This window comes from Cricetulus griseus, chromosome 6 (assembly GCF_003668045.3).
Source record: "Cricetulus griseus strain 17A/GY chromosome 6, alternate assembly CriGri-PICRH-1.0, whole genome shotgun sequence".
In the NCBI taxonomy this organism is placed as follows: Eukaryota; Metazoa; Chordata; class Mammalia; order Rodentia; family Cricetidae; genus Cricetulus; species Cricetulus griseus.
The window spans coordinates 38,449,054-38,466,380 of NC_048599.1; the positions used below are offsets into that span (position 1 = coordinate 38,449,054).

General features: G+C 38.0%; 1 protein-coding gene across 1 annotated transcript in view; it reads right to left on the reverse strand.

Annotated features, from left to right (window-relative positions):
- Positions 1–16,848, reverse strand: part of Macrod2 (mono-ADP ribosylhydrolase 2) — a 1,968,760-nt gene extending 1,951,912 nt beyond the window's left edge. Inside the window, exons 1-2 of the mRNA XM_035446323.1 lie at positions 16,577–16,848; positions 10,518–10,634 (exon numbers count right to left, since the gene is read on the reverse strand). Coding sequence (XP_035302214.1) covers positions 10,518–10,634; positions 16,577–16,622 — 163 coding nt within the window. The 5' untranslated portion in view covers positions 16,623–16,848. The remainder of the gene's footprint in view (positions 1–10,517; positions 10,635–16,576) is intronic.
- Positions 16,849–17,327: the final 479 nt, after the last annotated feature.

The following is a 17,327-nucleotide window of genomic DNA, read 5'->3' on the forward strand; positions in this document are numbered from 1 at the left end:
CAGAAATATACAATCTACTAAAATTTGGAGGCTGGAAAATGAAGAGTAACAACTACATTATTACATCAAACAACACAAAGAAACACTTGACCAAATCCAATCCTCTTTCACATGATAAACACATTCAATAAACTAGGAATAAAATGAAAATTTCCTAGACATAACAGATAAATACAAATTTTCAGAAGATTAATATAATAGAAACCTAAAAACCCACAAATGTCATCACACCTAATAGTGAGAAACTAAAAGCATTTCTCCTTAATCAGAATAAGACAACGTTGTCTGCTTTCACTAGTTCTCATTAACATAGTACTGGAACATTTTAGCCAGAGTAAGTACACAAGATAATGAAATGAAAAGAAGTAAACTTCCCTCTGTTCGGTTATTATATACAGTGAGAGTTAAAAAAAAAAAAAAGAAAAAGAAAAAGATCGTTAACTTAAATTCAGAACAATTACAAGATACAAAACTATATAAAAATATCAGTTAAATTAATGAAAGTAATTATTAAGACAATTCCATTTAAAATGACCTAAAAAAATGAAGCTAGTTAACCAAGGAAGGGAAGATTCTACATAGAAAACTAAAAAGAACTTATTTTAAAAGTTAAAAGCAATAAATAAGCAGAAAGACACACCATTGATTGACTGAAAGAATATAATATTACTACACAAAGTGATCTACAGATTCAACACAATCTTTGTCAAGATCCTGGAGGTGTTTTGTGAAAAGAAACAACCCCAAAACTCATATGTAATCTCAATAAGAATCAAATACAACTAAATCATGGAGAAAAAAAGAACTAAGTTGAAGGACTCACACTTCACGATTTCAAAACTTACTACAGAGCTATATTAATAAAACCAGTGGAGTCTGGGCATTAGTTCAGATGTGTAGATCAATGGGACATTTTAAAGCTGATTTTTACAAAGAGTATCATGGCTATCCAAAGTTCTTATGAAAAAAAAAAATAGAAAACAGACTTTTAAATAAAAGATACTAGAAAACTGGATATCCACATACAGAATAAAATTACTTCATACCAGACACAAAAAGTTAACTCAAAATGGATCAAAACCTGAATGCAAAACAAAAATCTGTAAAAGTCTTTTAGTATTTCAAGACATGGTTTCTCTGTGTAGGCATGGCTCTCCTGGAACTCACTCTGTAGACCAGCCTGGCCTCGAACTCACAGAAATCTACCTGCCTCTGCCTGCCAAGTGCTGGGATTAAAGATTTGCACCATCACCTTCTGGCCACCATAAAACTCTTTTTAAAACAAAAGTTTTCATAATATTTAATTTAATCTCTAAGATAAAGACACTAAAATCAAAATTATAGCAGGACGCAATATGGATGAATGTGTTAAGTATAATAGGCCAGACACAAAAGACAACTACTGTATGATTCTATTCACATCTGGCATCCAGAACTAACAAAATCAGAAACAGAATGTAGACTAGATAGTAACAGTAGTTGGGTGAGTGGGACAAAATAACAGTTCTTTCAAATTTTCTATTTGGAAAAATGAAAAAGTTCTGTCATGAATGCTAGGAATGTCTACATACACTGTAAATTCATTTAATGCCACTGAATTCTACACTCAAAATGACTACAATGGGAATCTTGCACTATACCAGCAGCACCATTGGAAAGATTAAAAATAATAAATTTCATATTGTATTTTATCACAATAAAAAATTAAGTAGTTTAAAATCTAACAAGAGTGAATTGTGAAGCCGGCAACCCACCACTTCCCTGAATACACACACACACACACACACACACACACACACACACACACACACACCAAGAATGAATGGATAGATTAGAAAACTGAAGAATACAGAGATAAGAAATGGTTGTTTATCAGGACACAGGAAAAAATATTAAAGAAGAGACATATCTCCAAGCACAGTCACAAATTTATCCTCATCATACTCAAGTTTCTTTGTGTACATATCAGTCTTAAAAATCTTCCAGGTTTTCCACTGCCTGGGCATACACTCAGCCACTTCTCTAAAGCTGCACTCATTATCTATGCTGTGTTACATCAATAATCCACAGCCTTGTAAAGCAAAGGCTTAAGTACAAAAATAAGCTGCACTTCAGTTGTTTTCAGTACTTACAAAATATCAGCAACTAAATATTCTATAGAGTAAAATAGTCATGAAATTCATAGATTTAAAATAAATGATTGGGGGGCAGGGAACATTAAGAAGACTCATACAAGAATACCACTAGAACTGAAAGTTTATATTCTTTTACTAACACCAACCTCTACAAATCTCAGGATGCCTATTTGCACTAAGCAACTATATTTGAGTAAAACTCACATTTACAGTGAAATTTACTTAGTGTGTAAATACAACTAATATATATATATATATATATATATATATATATATATGCGCACATATCATCTTGAAATCATAATTCAAACTTATTTTTAAAAATAAGATTTAAGATTATTGGTTTTCACCTTTTAGCATGCTTTATACAAGAAAAATTTACTTAATACTCAATGATACATCTGCAGTGTACAATAAATGTTATTTATGTGTTGTCAAAATCAGCTAAAAAGTAGTTGACATGAAGCACAGGAAAAGCAGAAACATATTGTGATTGTGAATTCCTATAGAACTTCATATTCCTTATTTTCTCCACTTCACAATGAGTGCTCAAGGCTCCATAAGAACATCACTGAACAGAAATTTCAATGTTTTCTGTTACAGTTACCATTTATTTTCAAAGTATTTACAAGCTATTTGGCATGACTCTTTAAAGAATTCTGTCTAGTCATAGTTGGCTTTGAAGCAAACTTACTAACTACAAAGAACTTTAAAAGGGCATAATATTAAAATAACTTCCTACCATTGAATATGGAGAATCAATAATACCAAAATGAATACATATGGATTGGAAACATGTTAAAAGTGTTCTTATTAGCCATTCTAAAAAAAATCTATGCAACAGGCTCAATTGTATGTATTTTGACTCATTTAAATTGAACTCTGTTATCATTTAGATTTATTGAAACTGAAGTTGTAACAATATTAATACAAAATAATAATATACAATGCAATTAACCCATGAATTTCCATCCTTGCCTCAATTAAATATGTATATAAGAGTTAAGTAAAATTTTCATTACAGAAATTTATCATTGTGTTATATAGCATTTGAAGCTTAATAGAATCAATTTTATATTACAAAGATGCAAAGTATTTATTACCAGCATTAAAAATAATCTGGATTACTCAAAAAAATAAGATTATAAGTGGGAGGGAAGTAGGGTAAGGTAGTATGCAAGACAAAAAGTAATTATTAGAATAACTTAAAAGAAAAACATTAGGGTGAGTAAAACAACTAGAGGGAAAAGTTGAAATGCTGTTAGGATCCCCAGAGTTTAGAGATTGTTAAATCTATGGAAGATTATACTTTAAAAAATGATGGGCTAGGGATGAGAGAAAAGAAGAAAAGATACAGGAATAAGAAGGGAACGTGAGATATAGCTAAACAGCATAGCAAAGAATGCCTTGTGTAAGCAGCATAGGGAAGCAAACTACAGCCCTGAAACCTGAATAAAGAAAACACAACAAAAGTTTTTTTTTTAAAATATTTGGATTAATTTCTAAGCTCCCATATGAATCTTTACAAAACAGTAAAGGTGGGAAGGATAAATGAATGAAAATATTAATCAGCAAATGAGTTCAACATTTAGTCACCTCACAAGACAATTAGTCACCACCTATTTTGTAAAAGGCACCATGCCAGACAACCAGGGACACAAAGAATATTGAAGACAATACAGTCCCCATTTTCATGGTAATTACAGTATCATAAAGGAGACAGACTCTCATCAAATAACCTTTCTACTAACTACATAGAGCCAACTGCTATCATCACTCTATGAAAAGAAACTTTCAAAAAGTGAGTAAAGATAGCTGGGCGGTGGTGGCACACGCCTTTAATCACAGCACTCGGGAGGCAGAGGTAGGTGGATCTCTGTGAGTTCGAGACTAGCCTGGTCTACAAGAGCTAGTTCCAGGTTAGCCTCCAAAGCCATAGAGAAACCCTGTCTCGAAAAACCAAAAAAAAAAAAAAAAAAAAAGTGAGTAAAGGAAAAAAAAACTTTGGGGGGGAATAAAAGTCTTTCAACCTCAAGACAACTTTAAAGATGACAACAATAATAAGGTAAGATGAACAGTGCTTCCTCCAGAACTAGAGGATAGTACACTCCAAAAACAGAAAGGAAGAAGGCTAGCAGCAAAAGAACAAAACAGCAAAAAGTCTGGAGAATAGAGCCCATGTTAGGATGTCAGAACTGTTTTGTTATTTTGTTTTATTTAAATGTAAATATTTTAGTTGTACACTTATCTCTTTGTGACTGCTTACAGAATAAATAAGAGTGGTCTTACAGATTTTTAATTTTTTTTATTTTACTGTTTTACAAAATAATATGTATGGGTGCTTTGCCCTCTTATATGTCTGTGTACCATATGCATGCAGTACCCACAGAGGTCAGAAAAGAGGGAAGAATCCTCTAGAACTAGAGTTACAGGTGATTGCGAACAGACCAAAACGGATGCTGAGAAATGAACTTCAGGTTTCTGCAAAGCAGCCAGTGCTCTTCATCACTGAGCCATCTCTCCGACCCCAAAAATAAAGTTCCAAAAATCAAATTCACATTTAAGATCATTTAGAAAAACAAAATCACACACACTCAAAAGGTTTATGTCTAAGAAACTGCAGTGTTTTGCTCTTTTCTGTTTCTGTAGATTATTTTGCTTTCAAAGTATAGTGCACAAACTGAATATAATCTAAGGAGAAAGATCAAAACAGAGAGATTAAGTAGGAAATATTTCTTTCCAATTTTTAGATTTCTATAAATTCCATCCTGTTTTTGTTTGTTGGGGGGGTCTGTTTGGTTTTTTGAGACATTTCACTGTGTAGCCCTGGTTGGCCTTGAGGCTGGCCTTGAACTCACAGGGACCCACCTGCCTCTGCCTCTCTCTCCTAAAAGCCTGGATTAAACCCATCCTGTTTTAATACCATTTCTCAACTGTTTGGTCATTTTCAACTACATCCTATCATTCAACCATAACCCAACATTTAATAAAATAATGTAATTAGTAGCATAAAAGTCTGAAATGGTACTTTTTTCTATCTTTTGTGTGTTTGAGCATGTGTGTGTGTGGTGCTCATTCATGTTTGCATGTATGCAGGTGCATGTGTTTGCAGATGCATATACACATATACAAGTAGAAGCTCATAGTTGACATTAGGAGTCTTTCTCTATTCATCTCCATTTTATTTACTTAAGCAAGGACTCTCAATTGATTCCAGAACTTGCTGATTAACTAATCTAACTAGCCAGTTTGCCCTAGGGATCCCCTGTAACTGCCTCCCAAGTGCTGGGATTACAGCCAGCCACCAGGCCTACTGGGCTTTTGGGTGGGTTCTAGAGATCCAAAGTCTGGGTCTCCTCACACTTGCCATAGCAAGCACTTTACCCGCTGGCCATCTCTACCACCTCTCCAGCTCCAACTTCTCTTTTTACAGGTATTCAGTAAAAACAAAACTCATTCTGCCTCCTCTTTCTCAAGGTTCCTAGAGTTCCAAAGGAAAAGATTTGATGGAGACACTGTTTAGGGCTGAGTGTTCCAAGTGTTCTTTACATAATGTATCGCTATGGGTATTTGTTACCACCTGCTGCAGGAGGAAGCTCCTCTGATGATGGCTGAGCAAGGTGCTATCATGAACATAGCAAAACGCCATTAGGAATCTTTTTATTGCTATGTTGCCTTATCTTTTGGAACAGAAAGAGTGTAAAAGCCAGAGGGGATGGAGAATACAAAGAAAACAAGGCTCTCTTCATCAATGTGATCAAAGCATATATGAACTCAGAGACTGAGGCAGCATGCACAGGACCTGCACAGGTTTGCATGGGGTCCTTTTTTGTTTTTGTTTTTATGGGATTCCTGGGTGTGCCAATGAGTGGGTCTCTGATTCTTGTGCCTTCTCTTGGACACTTGTTCTTCTGTTTGCTTGGTTTGTTCAATTCCAATCTGTTAGTTTTTGTTTTGTTTGTTTTAGCTTTTATTTTATTTTATTATTATCCCTTAGAAGCCTGTTTATTTTCCAATGAGAGACAGACATGGAGTGGATCCAGATTGGGGAGGTGGGGTGGGAAGGAACAGGGAGAGTGGAGGGAGGGGAAATCATAATCAGGGTATATTTTTAAAGTAAGTGGATAAAAGGAAAAACAAAAACCAAGTACTGCATGTCACACACTCTTACCTGCATCCTTCTCCATACACTGTTCTACAGAATAAGCATTTACATTTTAATTTCCTCAGTCCTTGTAACTAATAAACATACTGCATCCAAAAGTGGTTATTATAAACTTACTAAAATACAAGCACTAGATTACATACTAATATTGAAATTAAAATACACTTTTAACAAAAGAAGATCTGAAGTCTGAAGACAGGGGTGGTTCCGGGAGCTGGAGTAGTGGGGAGAAGATATAAATCTAAATGCCTTATATTCATATGTAAAATTACCAGAAAATGTATGATCAAAATTAAAATACAAAACCATGTCGAACTGAAAAAGATACATTTTGATGATTTCTAAACATTACTTTTCAGCTTGGAACATAAGTCATTCACTGACCAGGAATTCAAATTTCACTCAAATCTCCAAGTTAAGTAAAGAGACAAAAAGACTCAGTAGTTAGGGCTTAATTTTTTTCTTTCTCATTAAAAAAAAAATTTTGAAAGAAAAGACATCACACTGTTGTCCAGACAAACCTCTAATTTAAAATCCACCTGCTTCAGTCTTCCAAGTAGTTGAGATACTGGAATTACAGACAAGTAGTACCACATCTGATGGGCCATCACTTCTCACAGAAATAATTTTTAAGAGTAGAAAATAATGCAAATGAAAGGAGAATCAATAATACTGAATTTTTATGCTATTGTACTAATTTTAACATGAAAGGAGATAAAGATTATAAATGCGCCTCTACTCTTTAATCAACCTATACATGTCAAAACTTTTCCAATTACCTTAAAAAGTGTTTAAGTAATTCACACTTGCAGACTGCATAAATCAAAATTTTAGAGTTCAGTGTTTTCTAAATGACCTCTATTATCAGATTTGAATCTAAGCAAATATGATTTGAAATGTGAAGTTTTCTTCTAACAAAACCATTTTCAAAGATATTTGATATTTAAATAATTATAAATATTTGTTTTTATTCCCCAGTTCACTTCAAACATTAAAAATAATGACCCATAGACTAGAGATGTAGCTCAGTTGGTAGGTTTCTGGTATGAACAAGGGCCTGCGTTATCCCCATTGTTTTATTAGCATATATTAGTTATACATATTTATTGTTTTAAATATTGTTTTTATTAATTCTTTGAAACTTCCATACAATATATTTTGATCATGTTGGTCCCCTCCCCCAACTCTCCTTGATTAACCTCCCTGCTCACCAAACTCTAGTTTTCCTTCTCTCTTTTTTAAAACCATCAAGTCCAGTTTGTACTAACCACCTACTATTGGGCGTGCGGCCTGCCTTGGAATGTGATCAACATAAAAAACTATTTCTCTCAGTAGCAGCCAAAAGCCAGTAACTCCTCAGCTAGGGATGGGAATTCATGCCCACCTCCACACTGGTATTTTTTCTGGCTGGAGCTTGCTCAGGTTTAAGCATGCTGACACAATCACTATGAGTTCATATGTGCAACTTCCCAATATGTCTAATTATACAAAATAAATTGTTCTATGACATTTCATGCATGTACATAATGAATTGTGATCCTATTCACCAATTAACTAAACATCTTTTAAAATACTAAAACTGTCTTGACTAGTATTTTATTATAACTTAGTCCTAAAGAGATAACAAGAAGAAAGTGCAAGTGAAGAATATATAAAGTGTGTACAACGGAAGAAATTAGCAAACATCACTTATATAATGAGCTGTTACATTTCAAGGACAAAGACGAGGCCAGCCACCAGTTTCCAGGTCACAACAGACAGGGGCAAATAACAGTTTAAATGTCACATGGAAAGAATAAAGCAATGTTTAATAGAAATACAGTTCAGATCACATCACCTAAATCCACATGGAATGCCTTCAGGTTCAAAATAGCATAACAGAAAAAAAAGTAGCACAAGAATAACTGTGAATCACTTATAAATTATAGCTCTTAAGACACAGGGTTTGAGATACAGGGTTAAATACACAGTGCAATATAAGAGAAGAACATGTCAGGAATTATTCAATGTATATTTTCTAATTTGGCAGACACATTTTAGCATGTGGTATTCCTGAACACACCAAACTACTGTGAATTATAACAACAAAATTCTACCACATATGGTTACTTGTTGGTTGAATCTTTAAACAGAAATAGCCAGGGCCAATGTGACGGCTCAACAGATAAAAATGCATGCCACCAAGCCTAACCACCTAAACTATGTTCTCAGGGCACACAGTGGAAGTGGGGACCTGACTCTTACAAGACATCCTCTGACCTGGACACATGGGCTGTGGTACTAATACAATTCGCCCCCACATATGTTCATTCTCTCTCTCTCTCTCTCTCTCTCTCTCTCTCTCTCTCTCTCTCTCAATAACTAAATAAATGCAAAAATTAAATGATATAAAGAAAACAGAGTAGCCACCAAGAAAACTAAGTTCCTAAACACTGCTGTTCCAACACTGCATAGTGGCCTGAGTATCAGCTACTGCTCTTTGAACTGCTCTGGCAGCAGTGGAACTAACTCTATCCCAAGAGATCAAATTTGCTAAAAGGAATATCATGTGCCATATCCTTAGAGAAGTGACCAGCTACTACAGTGACCCAGAAGGTAATCAAATGAAAGAAGCAAGACAAAGGGTGATATCTGCTAGGCATGGAGTTAATTATTCAATCCTAGTTGCTTATAAACAAAAGAAGAAACAACTGAGACCCAGATGAAGGAGGAGGCAGAAACCCCTCTTTTCCTGATTTCTGGCCCTGTGCTCTTGCATTACACAGTACTAACTTCTTTCAGTGTCTTAGTGAGACACTTACTAAAACAATTTGCCTTTATTGAAGGTAATGGACAAGCAGGTCAGTCATGAACGTCCTAATCAGCTTGTTCTAGGGCACCACTAACCCTTGAGGTGAAGTCACTGTCCCACCTACCCATTAAAAACATCTTTTCACTCTCAGCCTAACAAGCTTTGCTTTTGTTGTTAGTTGTTTGTTTTTTAAATAGTGTTTGGCTACACAACCTACACTAGTCTTGAAGTCACTAAGTATCCAAGCTGTCAAACTTGTGGCAATGCTCTGGCCTCAGCGTCACAGTGTCACCACACCTGTTTCTCCTTTCAAGAAAGAAAAGTTCTCAAAGCTTAACCCTAACTGTTATTTCTACAAACAACAAAGTTTAAATCAGCTGCTTTCTCCACAGGTTTTGTCCAGAATTCCACACTTGGTTTTCATTTTCTGATCCCAAGGTATTCTGCACCCTGTATATTGTCAGCAAAATGTTCAAGTCCACTTCATTAAGGAAATTTCCTTGCTCTGAAGAGTGCTGTTCATCTAAACTTTACATCAAGATTAACACCAGTGATGATTAGTTCTGAGATAAGTATATCAAACATCTGTTAAATGTATGATTTCCTGTTCAGAAACTTTAAAAACAATTTTTTATTAAGATATAATTATATTATTTCCTTCTTCCCTTTCCTCCCTCTTGGATGCTTTCCATCTCCCCACCAAATGAATGGCCTCTTTTTCTTTGGAGATTTTATATATACATATAAATACTATGCACAAACTTATAAATACAACTTGCTGATTCCCTTTAGCATTGCTTGTGTGTATATGATTTCAGGCTGACCACTTGATGCTGAGTAACCAATTTTCATGTACCTTTTTAATGCTTAAAAATCTGCTCATAAACTACATATGTTCATCAAACCAAAAAGACTAAGTAAATTTTGTTAACTGTGTTTACATGTAGATATGTCATACCATATAAACATATTCTCCAAAGATATCTGAAGTGTTACTGTTTTTCTATATTGCAACATACTCTCTTAACCATATGCAACTCTTAAAATAAGCTAAAGAAAATCCAATAAAAATAGAACTAATGCAAGCTCAAAATGCCACACCACCAATGAGTAAATCTCTATAGTATTTCCTCTTAAGATATGATGCAGAATAATTTTTAAAGAATCAAAAAGGTCCTGTAAGAAATGCTGCACTGTAAACGTGGTGTACTTCAGAACACAAATTATCTTACTATACATTACTAAGCTTAATAAATATATGAAGGTAACTAAAAGCGACCAAGCAGTAATTTCAAAAAGCAAAGTAATAATATCAAAAATATCTCATTCGTGATTCGTGAACATCAGTTATTCATTTCTGTCAACAACTGTCTTACAAGTTACATATAGAACAGCATCTGCCTAAAAACTGTCCTGAGAAACTTACCATCATTTTGGCTCTTGCTCTTCATCTCCTCCTTCCATGAGAGAATGGTGCTCAGAGGAACATAGTCTCTTAAGTATTCTTTGCGCCTCTCCTCTAAGGTCATCTTCAGCAAACGTTCTTGCAAAATAAAAGCAGAATCTCCATTTGTATTTAAATTTTAATCTTGGGAACTACTGAATACATTTATAAATATTAATCATGCTACACTAACCAAAGACTTAAAGAACATCAAAATGCAATCCAATGATTTCATACTTGAGGGTTAAAGGAGGTCAAATTAATTCCCAGTAGCAAGAAACATAAAATCAAAGCTGGTTGACACAAAGTTCCTAAGATGGCCCAAGAAATGAGTCAAGTCATTACTCTTACTCTCATTATCAACTAACATGGAGTGTGTGCTAGGTGAGGCATTTGCCTACTTCAGGAACAAAGATCCTTCAGTTCAAAGGACTAAGAGTAAGTTGCAAAATAGTATCAATTAAATAAAGTGCAGACTGCTGAAACAGGCATGTCCAAAAAGTGAGGGCATAAGAAACATAGCTACAAAGCTGTTTCCTCAGTTTTCCAAGGCCATCAACACTGAAAGTGTACTCTCAATTCAGTAATAGCATTATGGTGGTAGAATATGCATACTTTAAATACACACCTTGGCTTTAAGATTAAAATATAAAACAGCATCTTAGAATAGCAGATGCTGTTTATAAAGAGCTCACTGGGTGCCAAGTGTTTCCAATGTTTGTATCACTAAAATAATCTTCATAACAAGTCATGACTATGAAAGTCTTCCCACAAAGAGCTAAAACGTAAGGACATTTCAACAAACAGAACAACAATAAAAACAAAGAGATGTAAATAGTTTAATGAAACTATAAAATGTTATCTGGAAAAGAAGGACCGCAGAAGAGAAAAACAGCCAAAAATAAAGCAAATCTGAACAGGAACTTGTACAGCATACTAGGCCATTAGCCCTCCTTCTATTAAAAAGAAAGAAAGAAAAAAAGGAACCACTAATTTAAAGCTGATTATTAATATCCTGGTTTGTACACAAGATGATACACAAGGAAGCAGGGAAAAAAAGTTAATGTACTTATTTTTAATATAAGAAATAAATTTTTGGTCCTAGAGGAAGAGAGGACAGAAAAAAAAAAAAACAAGAAAAAATGTGTTAAATCTGATAACAGTTACAAAGGAGAATAATGAAATAAAATCTAGTTGCCACCAAGGTTATGAGGTCCAAGTGATACAGAGAAGGGAGCTTTAATAAATATAAGGAGGAAAATACTATCAAGTTCTACAGGAAGGTCAGAGAAAATAAGAATTATTTTACAAAGCCTTATCAACTGGGTGACCAACAGCACTGAAAACAGAGCAGTGGTTGATAGTTTGACCTATGACCTAAATCAATATATAAATATATGGTCTTAGATCAATTACCACATCTCTTTTTTCAATTTCTTCTTGAGATAATTACACAAGCATTCTTCCCAACTTCTAGGTGAAGCAACTAAAGCAGAGAGGTCAAATAATTCATATAATGTCCCATTGCTTGTAGAACAGTACCAATTAGGATTTGAAATGGGACAACTGCATTTAAAGCTTAACCCTACATTACCTCATACCATTTTCTACTTTCATGAGCTGTGAGAATTAAATGATATAACCCACATAAGGCATTAAAAGAAAAAAAAACCACACAGAACACAAAACAGGAATTCAGTAACTATTATTATGTTCATCATTACTGAATAACTTTACACACACTAGTTTCATCCAAATATAACTGAAATCCATGAGACTATAAGGTAATAAAAAAAATCAAGGCCTGATATTGTGGCCTGATGTAGTGTCATCCTAGCACCCAAAAACAAGGGTGTGGGGGGGAAAGGAAGGAGGGAAGAAAGAGTGACAGGAAGGACACGAAGTGCAATTCCAAGGTGAATCCCTGAGGAAGGAAAGCTAATTTAAGGTCAAACATAAGACCACCATTATAGACAGTAGAGAAAAGATGAAGAGGATGGGAAAGTAAACATACCCAAAGAATGAATACATGATGGCAAAAGCTCTCAAAGACTGTTATCGATTGAATAAAGAGTACAAGTGCAAAGGTTAGTCAACCTATAAACAGCAAAGAAAAATGTTCTTCCTAAAATGAAAACAAAACCTAAATTATATGTACAGAAACAGCCCAATGACACCATGGAAAGCATGTTAGGGCTGCTACTGTTCTGTGATACTAATTTCTCCATGAACTAAAAAGACAGTGTCACCTGTTTGTTATAGAGTAATACATAGAATAGGAAGGTAACCATTCTGAGCTAGGTAACCCAATCCCAAAAAGAAAAACATGGTATGTACTCACTCATATGCAGATTTTAGACATAGAGTAAAGGATTACCAGCCTACAATCCACACTGCCAAAGAAGCTAATAAACAAGGCGGACCCTAAGAGAGACATACATGGTCCCCTGGAGAAGGGGAAAGGGTCAAGATCTGCTGAGCAAATTGGGAGCACTGGAAGAGGGGGGAAGGGAGCTAGGAGAATGAGAAGGGGAGAAGAGGAGGAATGCAGAGGACATGAGGGAGCAGAAAGGTTGAGTCAGGGGAAGAATAGATGACAACAAGAATGGAAATATCATAATAGAAGGAGACATTTTTTGGTTTATAGAGAAACCAGGCACTAGGGAAATGTCTGGAGATCTACAAAGATGACACCAGCTAACAATCTAAGCAACAGAGGAGAGGTTACCTTAAATGCCCTCCCCTGATAATGAGATTGATGACTAACTAACTTATATGCCATCCTATAGCCTTCATCCAGCAGCTGGTAGAAGTAGAAGCAGATACCCACAACTAATCACTGAGCTGAACTGAAACCCAGATTCAGAGAAGGACAGGTGAAGAGCACAGGGGTCCAGACCAGGCTGGTGAAACCCACAGAAACAGCTGACCTGAACATCGGGGAACTCTTGCTCCCCAGACTGATAGCTGGAATGCCAGCATGGGACTGATCCAGACCCCAGGAACATGGATTTCTGTGAGGAAACCTGGGAAATCTACAGGACCTCCTGTAGAAGTTCAGTACTTATCCCTAGCATAGGTGTGGACTTTGGGAGCCCATTCCACATAGAGGAATACTCCCTGAATACATATCCCAAAGGATACAATAGACTCTGATGGCACACTATGGAAGGCCTCACCATCCAGGGGGAGCAGAAAGGATATATGATAGATGGGGTTTTAATTGGGGGAGGGGTGGTAGGGGAGGACGGGTGGGAGAAGGGAACTGGGACGGTCATGTAAATCAATCCTGTTTCTAATTCAAATTTTAAAAAGTTGGAAAAAAAAGAAAGAAATGATAAACTTTGGAACTGTCTCACAAAGTCAAAAGGGAATGGAATCAGTGGCTTAAGCACTGCTTTAAAAGCTCAGATCACAGTGCAGAATTATTACAGGTAGACATTAGGCTGAGGGACATTATAAATCAACTGTTTACATAAATGCCAGAAGTTACACACAGAAAAAGACTGTCATTCTATTTACTTAAAAGTAAACATACATACTTAGAACAAGAACAACACCAAATACAATTAAAAAACAATGAGATAAACTGCAATGCTTGAAATAAAAATACACATTAAATAATTGTGAATTAGGGCTCAAAATAGTAGAATATTTGTGTTACCTATGTGCTTTTTAAGAACTCCTCAGTTACTTGTTTAAGCAATGAAACAAATGGTAGGCAAAAGACATGCACATAGTCTCTCAGGCAATACCAAAAATTTTCTTCTACTAATGCGTCATCTTTATCATGAATCCCTTCTCTTCGAACCAAGTATATAAATAGTTCTACCAACTACATGATGTATGGAATTAAAATGTGTTTCTAAAATCCCTAGACATTTCAATGAACTTGGTAAGCCTTCATTTAGATTTCAATAACTGCTTCAACTAAGCCATCAACTATTCCGGTGGGATAAAGAAGGAAAGGGTATGCATCCCATTGGCTTCTTTATTGTACGAGAAGTCCTGAGCTCCTTTTTGGTGGAATAACAGATTATATTTCACTTTACTACTCCAAAGACAGACATCCTGAGAAGACAGACACAAAGAATTCACTTCATAATATTTCCCTTTAACTTTAACCTTCATGCAAAAGCAGTTTAGTTCGGAATAAAAGAAAATAACTCTTTTGCTTCTTTATATTTTTAAATATATATAAATATAAATATATATATACATATTTGGGTATGTATGTATTTTATATACATAAATATTTGGTTATATTTTCCCTTTAGAAGAAACAACAGGCCAGAAAAACTAAGGTATTAAAGAAAGATGCTTAAATGTCTGCTAATCACAATCCAAGTGTATGGATGTTACTTTAGGAGCTGTTTTTCTAACATAACAATGGTTCTTAGGTATTTGCCATATGTTCAGTGATTCATGGTACTGAGAAAAATGCCAGTGGTTTTACACTATTTTGTTTTATTATCATCAATTATACAAAGCTAACATATCGAAACTATCAAGAAAAATGGGTGTGATTTTTTTCCAGTGATCACAGAGGTATGTTCAAGTGAAACTGCTACTACAAAAGCAAAGCACTAGTAAAACGTCACACTATTTCATATACACGACTCTTTGCTGAACTCTTATTCTTATTTGCTTTAGTTTTTTCCCAGCGCTAGGTGTAGAGAGGCCTACTGAGGGTCAGCGAATGTTCTACCATTGATCTATGCCTCCAGCCCTGTTATCAGCCTCTAGTACTAAACAGCATTTGTTTTGTGACACCTTAAGTTTTAGTTCTTTCAACACTCATTTTTATTAAGACAATGACGCTAAAACAAATCTTTCACTATTTAAAGAACACTTTAACTGTGCTGTTAAGTCTTCCCTGCAGCTGATTTGAAAACTTCCCTCTTTTTTTGGAGTGCATTGCTAAAGCAGGAATTATTTAGAGAATTCTTTCTAATCCTCACTCCTTACATCTACGTTTGGTTTAAAGGTTAGTAAAAGGCAGGACTTGAAATGAGAATACAAGCTACCGGCAAGAAAAGTCAACTTTCACCCCTTTATCCCTGTTCTGTAAGACAGTCCAGAGAAATGTATACACCCTTGCTCAACTCCATCCTTTATAAACGGATTTCGTCCAATAGTAGCAATGCGAATGGTTTGTCTGTAATGGAAGGGGGAGGAATAAAAGAGGTTAAAAGATGAAGAAAAATATTTGCCGGAGACTCAAGCGTCGCATCAAAGTATGACCTATGAAACTGAGACAGACAGGAGAGAGAAAAATTCGCACAGTTCTACCTCTTAAAGGAATCGGTGCTACTGTCAATCTAACGGGTTTGGCAAAGCCTCGGTGTGCACAAAACTCAGGGAAGGGTTCATTCACAGAGTGCAAGCAGCCTTACTCGGTGCGACTTCACACTATGAATGGGACGTAACCGAGAAACACATTGCTGAGGGAAAGCCCATTCAGACTTCTCCGAAGGCACTTATCCTCGCCCGCCCGTATGATAAGATGCTCCTTTGAGGTTCCAAATTTCAGAAGTCACCCTGCAGCTGAGCGCAGCGGGGGACCCCGAGACACTTTGGGGTGGAGGGAGGACAGGGGTGGGGAAGGGAGGAAAGCAGGTGCAGATGCACCTAGGCTCAGCAGCAGCCGCCTGAGCACACGCCGACCGGCACCTGTCCGCGGGACACCGGGCGGGCGGGCGGGCGGGCGAGCGGTGCAAACTCCCAGCTGGGATCCCCACCAACGTGCACCCAGCCGGGGGTTGCGAGCCAGCCAGAAGGCGAACACGCCGGGGAGGAGAGCACTCGACGCCCAGGGGGGTGTGCGCCCGCACGTGCGCGAGCCGCAGGTGCCCGGGGGGCGGCGCGCGGCCGGGGCGTGTACGCGCGCGCGTGGACGCGGACGCGGGCGGGAGCCGCACCGGCCGAGAGGGCGCGAGGAGGCTGCGGGCGGAGGGCGCCGCGCCGGCCGCCCCCGCCGGACCCCCGCCCCCACCCACCCGCCTGCCGCCCGCCCGCACCCGGGCCTCGGGGCCGGTTACCTTTCTCCTCTCTCCACACCTTTTTCTTCTTGTTGCTGGGGTACATGCTGCCGTGGGGGTGGCTGGCTTTAAGCTGCAAGTTCCCCAGGCTCACGGGCAAACAGGGTGTATGGAGTGGGGAGGGGATGGAGGGGACACTCGGGTGGGAAAAGTGCAAAGGCTCTGCGTCCCGCGCCGCTAGCCGCTCGCCCGTCGCCGCCCTCCTCCCTCAGCCCGCCCGCTCTGCCCCGCGGCCGCCGCCACAGCAGCACCTCAGAGCCTGTCAACTAGGTCACGCCTCGCGCTAACCTAACACCCGCGCAGGCCCCGCCTCCCGGCCGCTAGGCAGCGCCGCCGCCCATTGGCTGCTCCGCCCGCCGCTCTCCGCGTTCCAGCCAAGGCGCGCCCCGACTTCAGCCTCAGGGCGCAGGCGCAGGCGCAGGCTTGGGCTCGACGCCGAGGACGTTGGGGAGCTGGAGGGGGCGGGGCCAGAGCTCGAGCCGGGAGGCCGCTTCGCGATCGGGGGCGGGGCTTGCAGCCACCGCCCGCAGGGAGAGGGAGGAGCGGGGCCTGAGGGCGTGGCCTGTTGGCAGGTGCGCCAGGTGACCGGAGCCAGCTGCGAGATGTATGTGGCTGTCTGGGGGACCCCAGGATGAACAGGTTGCCGGTCCTGGGAGTTGTACGAGCTCATTGTAACTGCCTCGTCTGGGAAGGTTTTACCTGATAAACTGACGCGTTCTTCTTGGTGGGCAAATGATTCCAGACCGTGTGA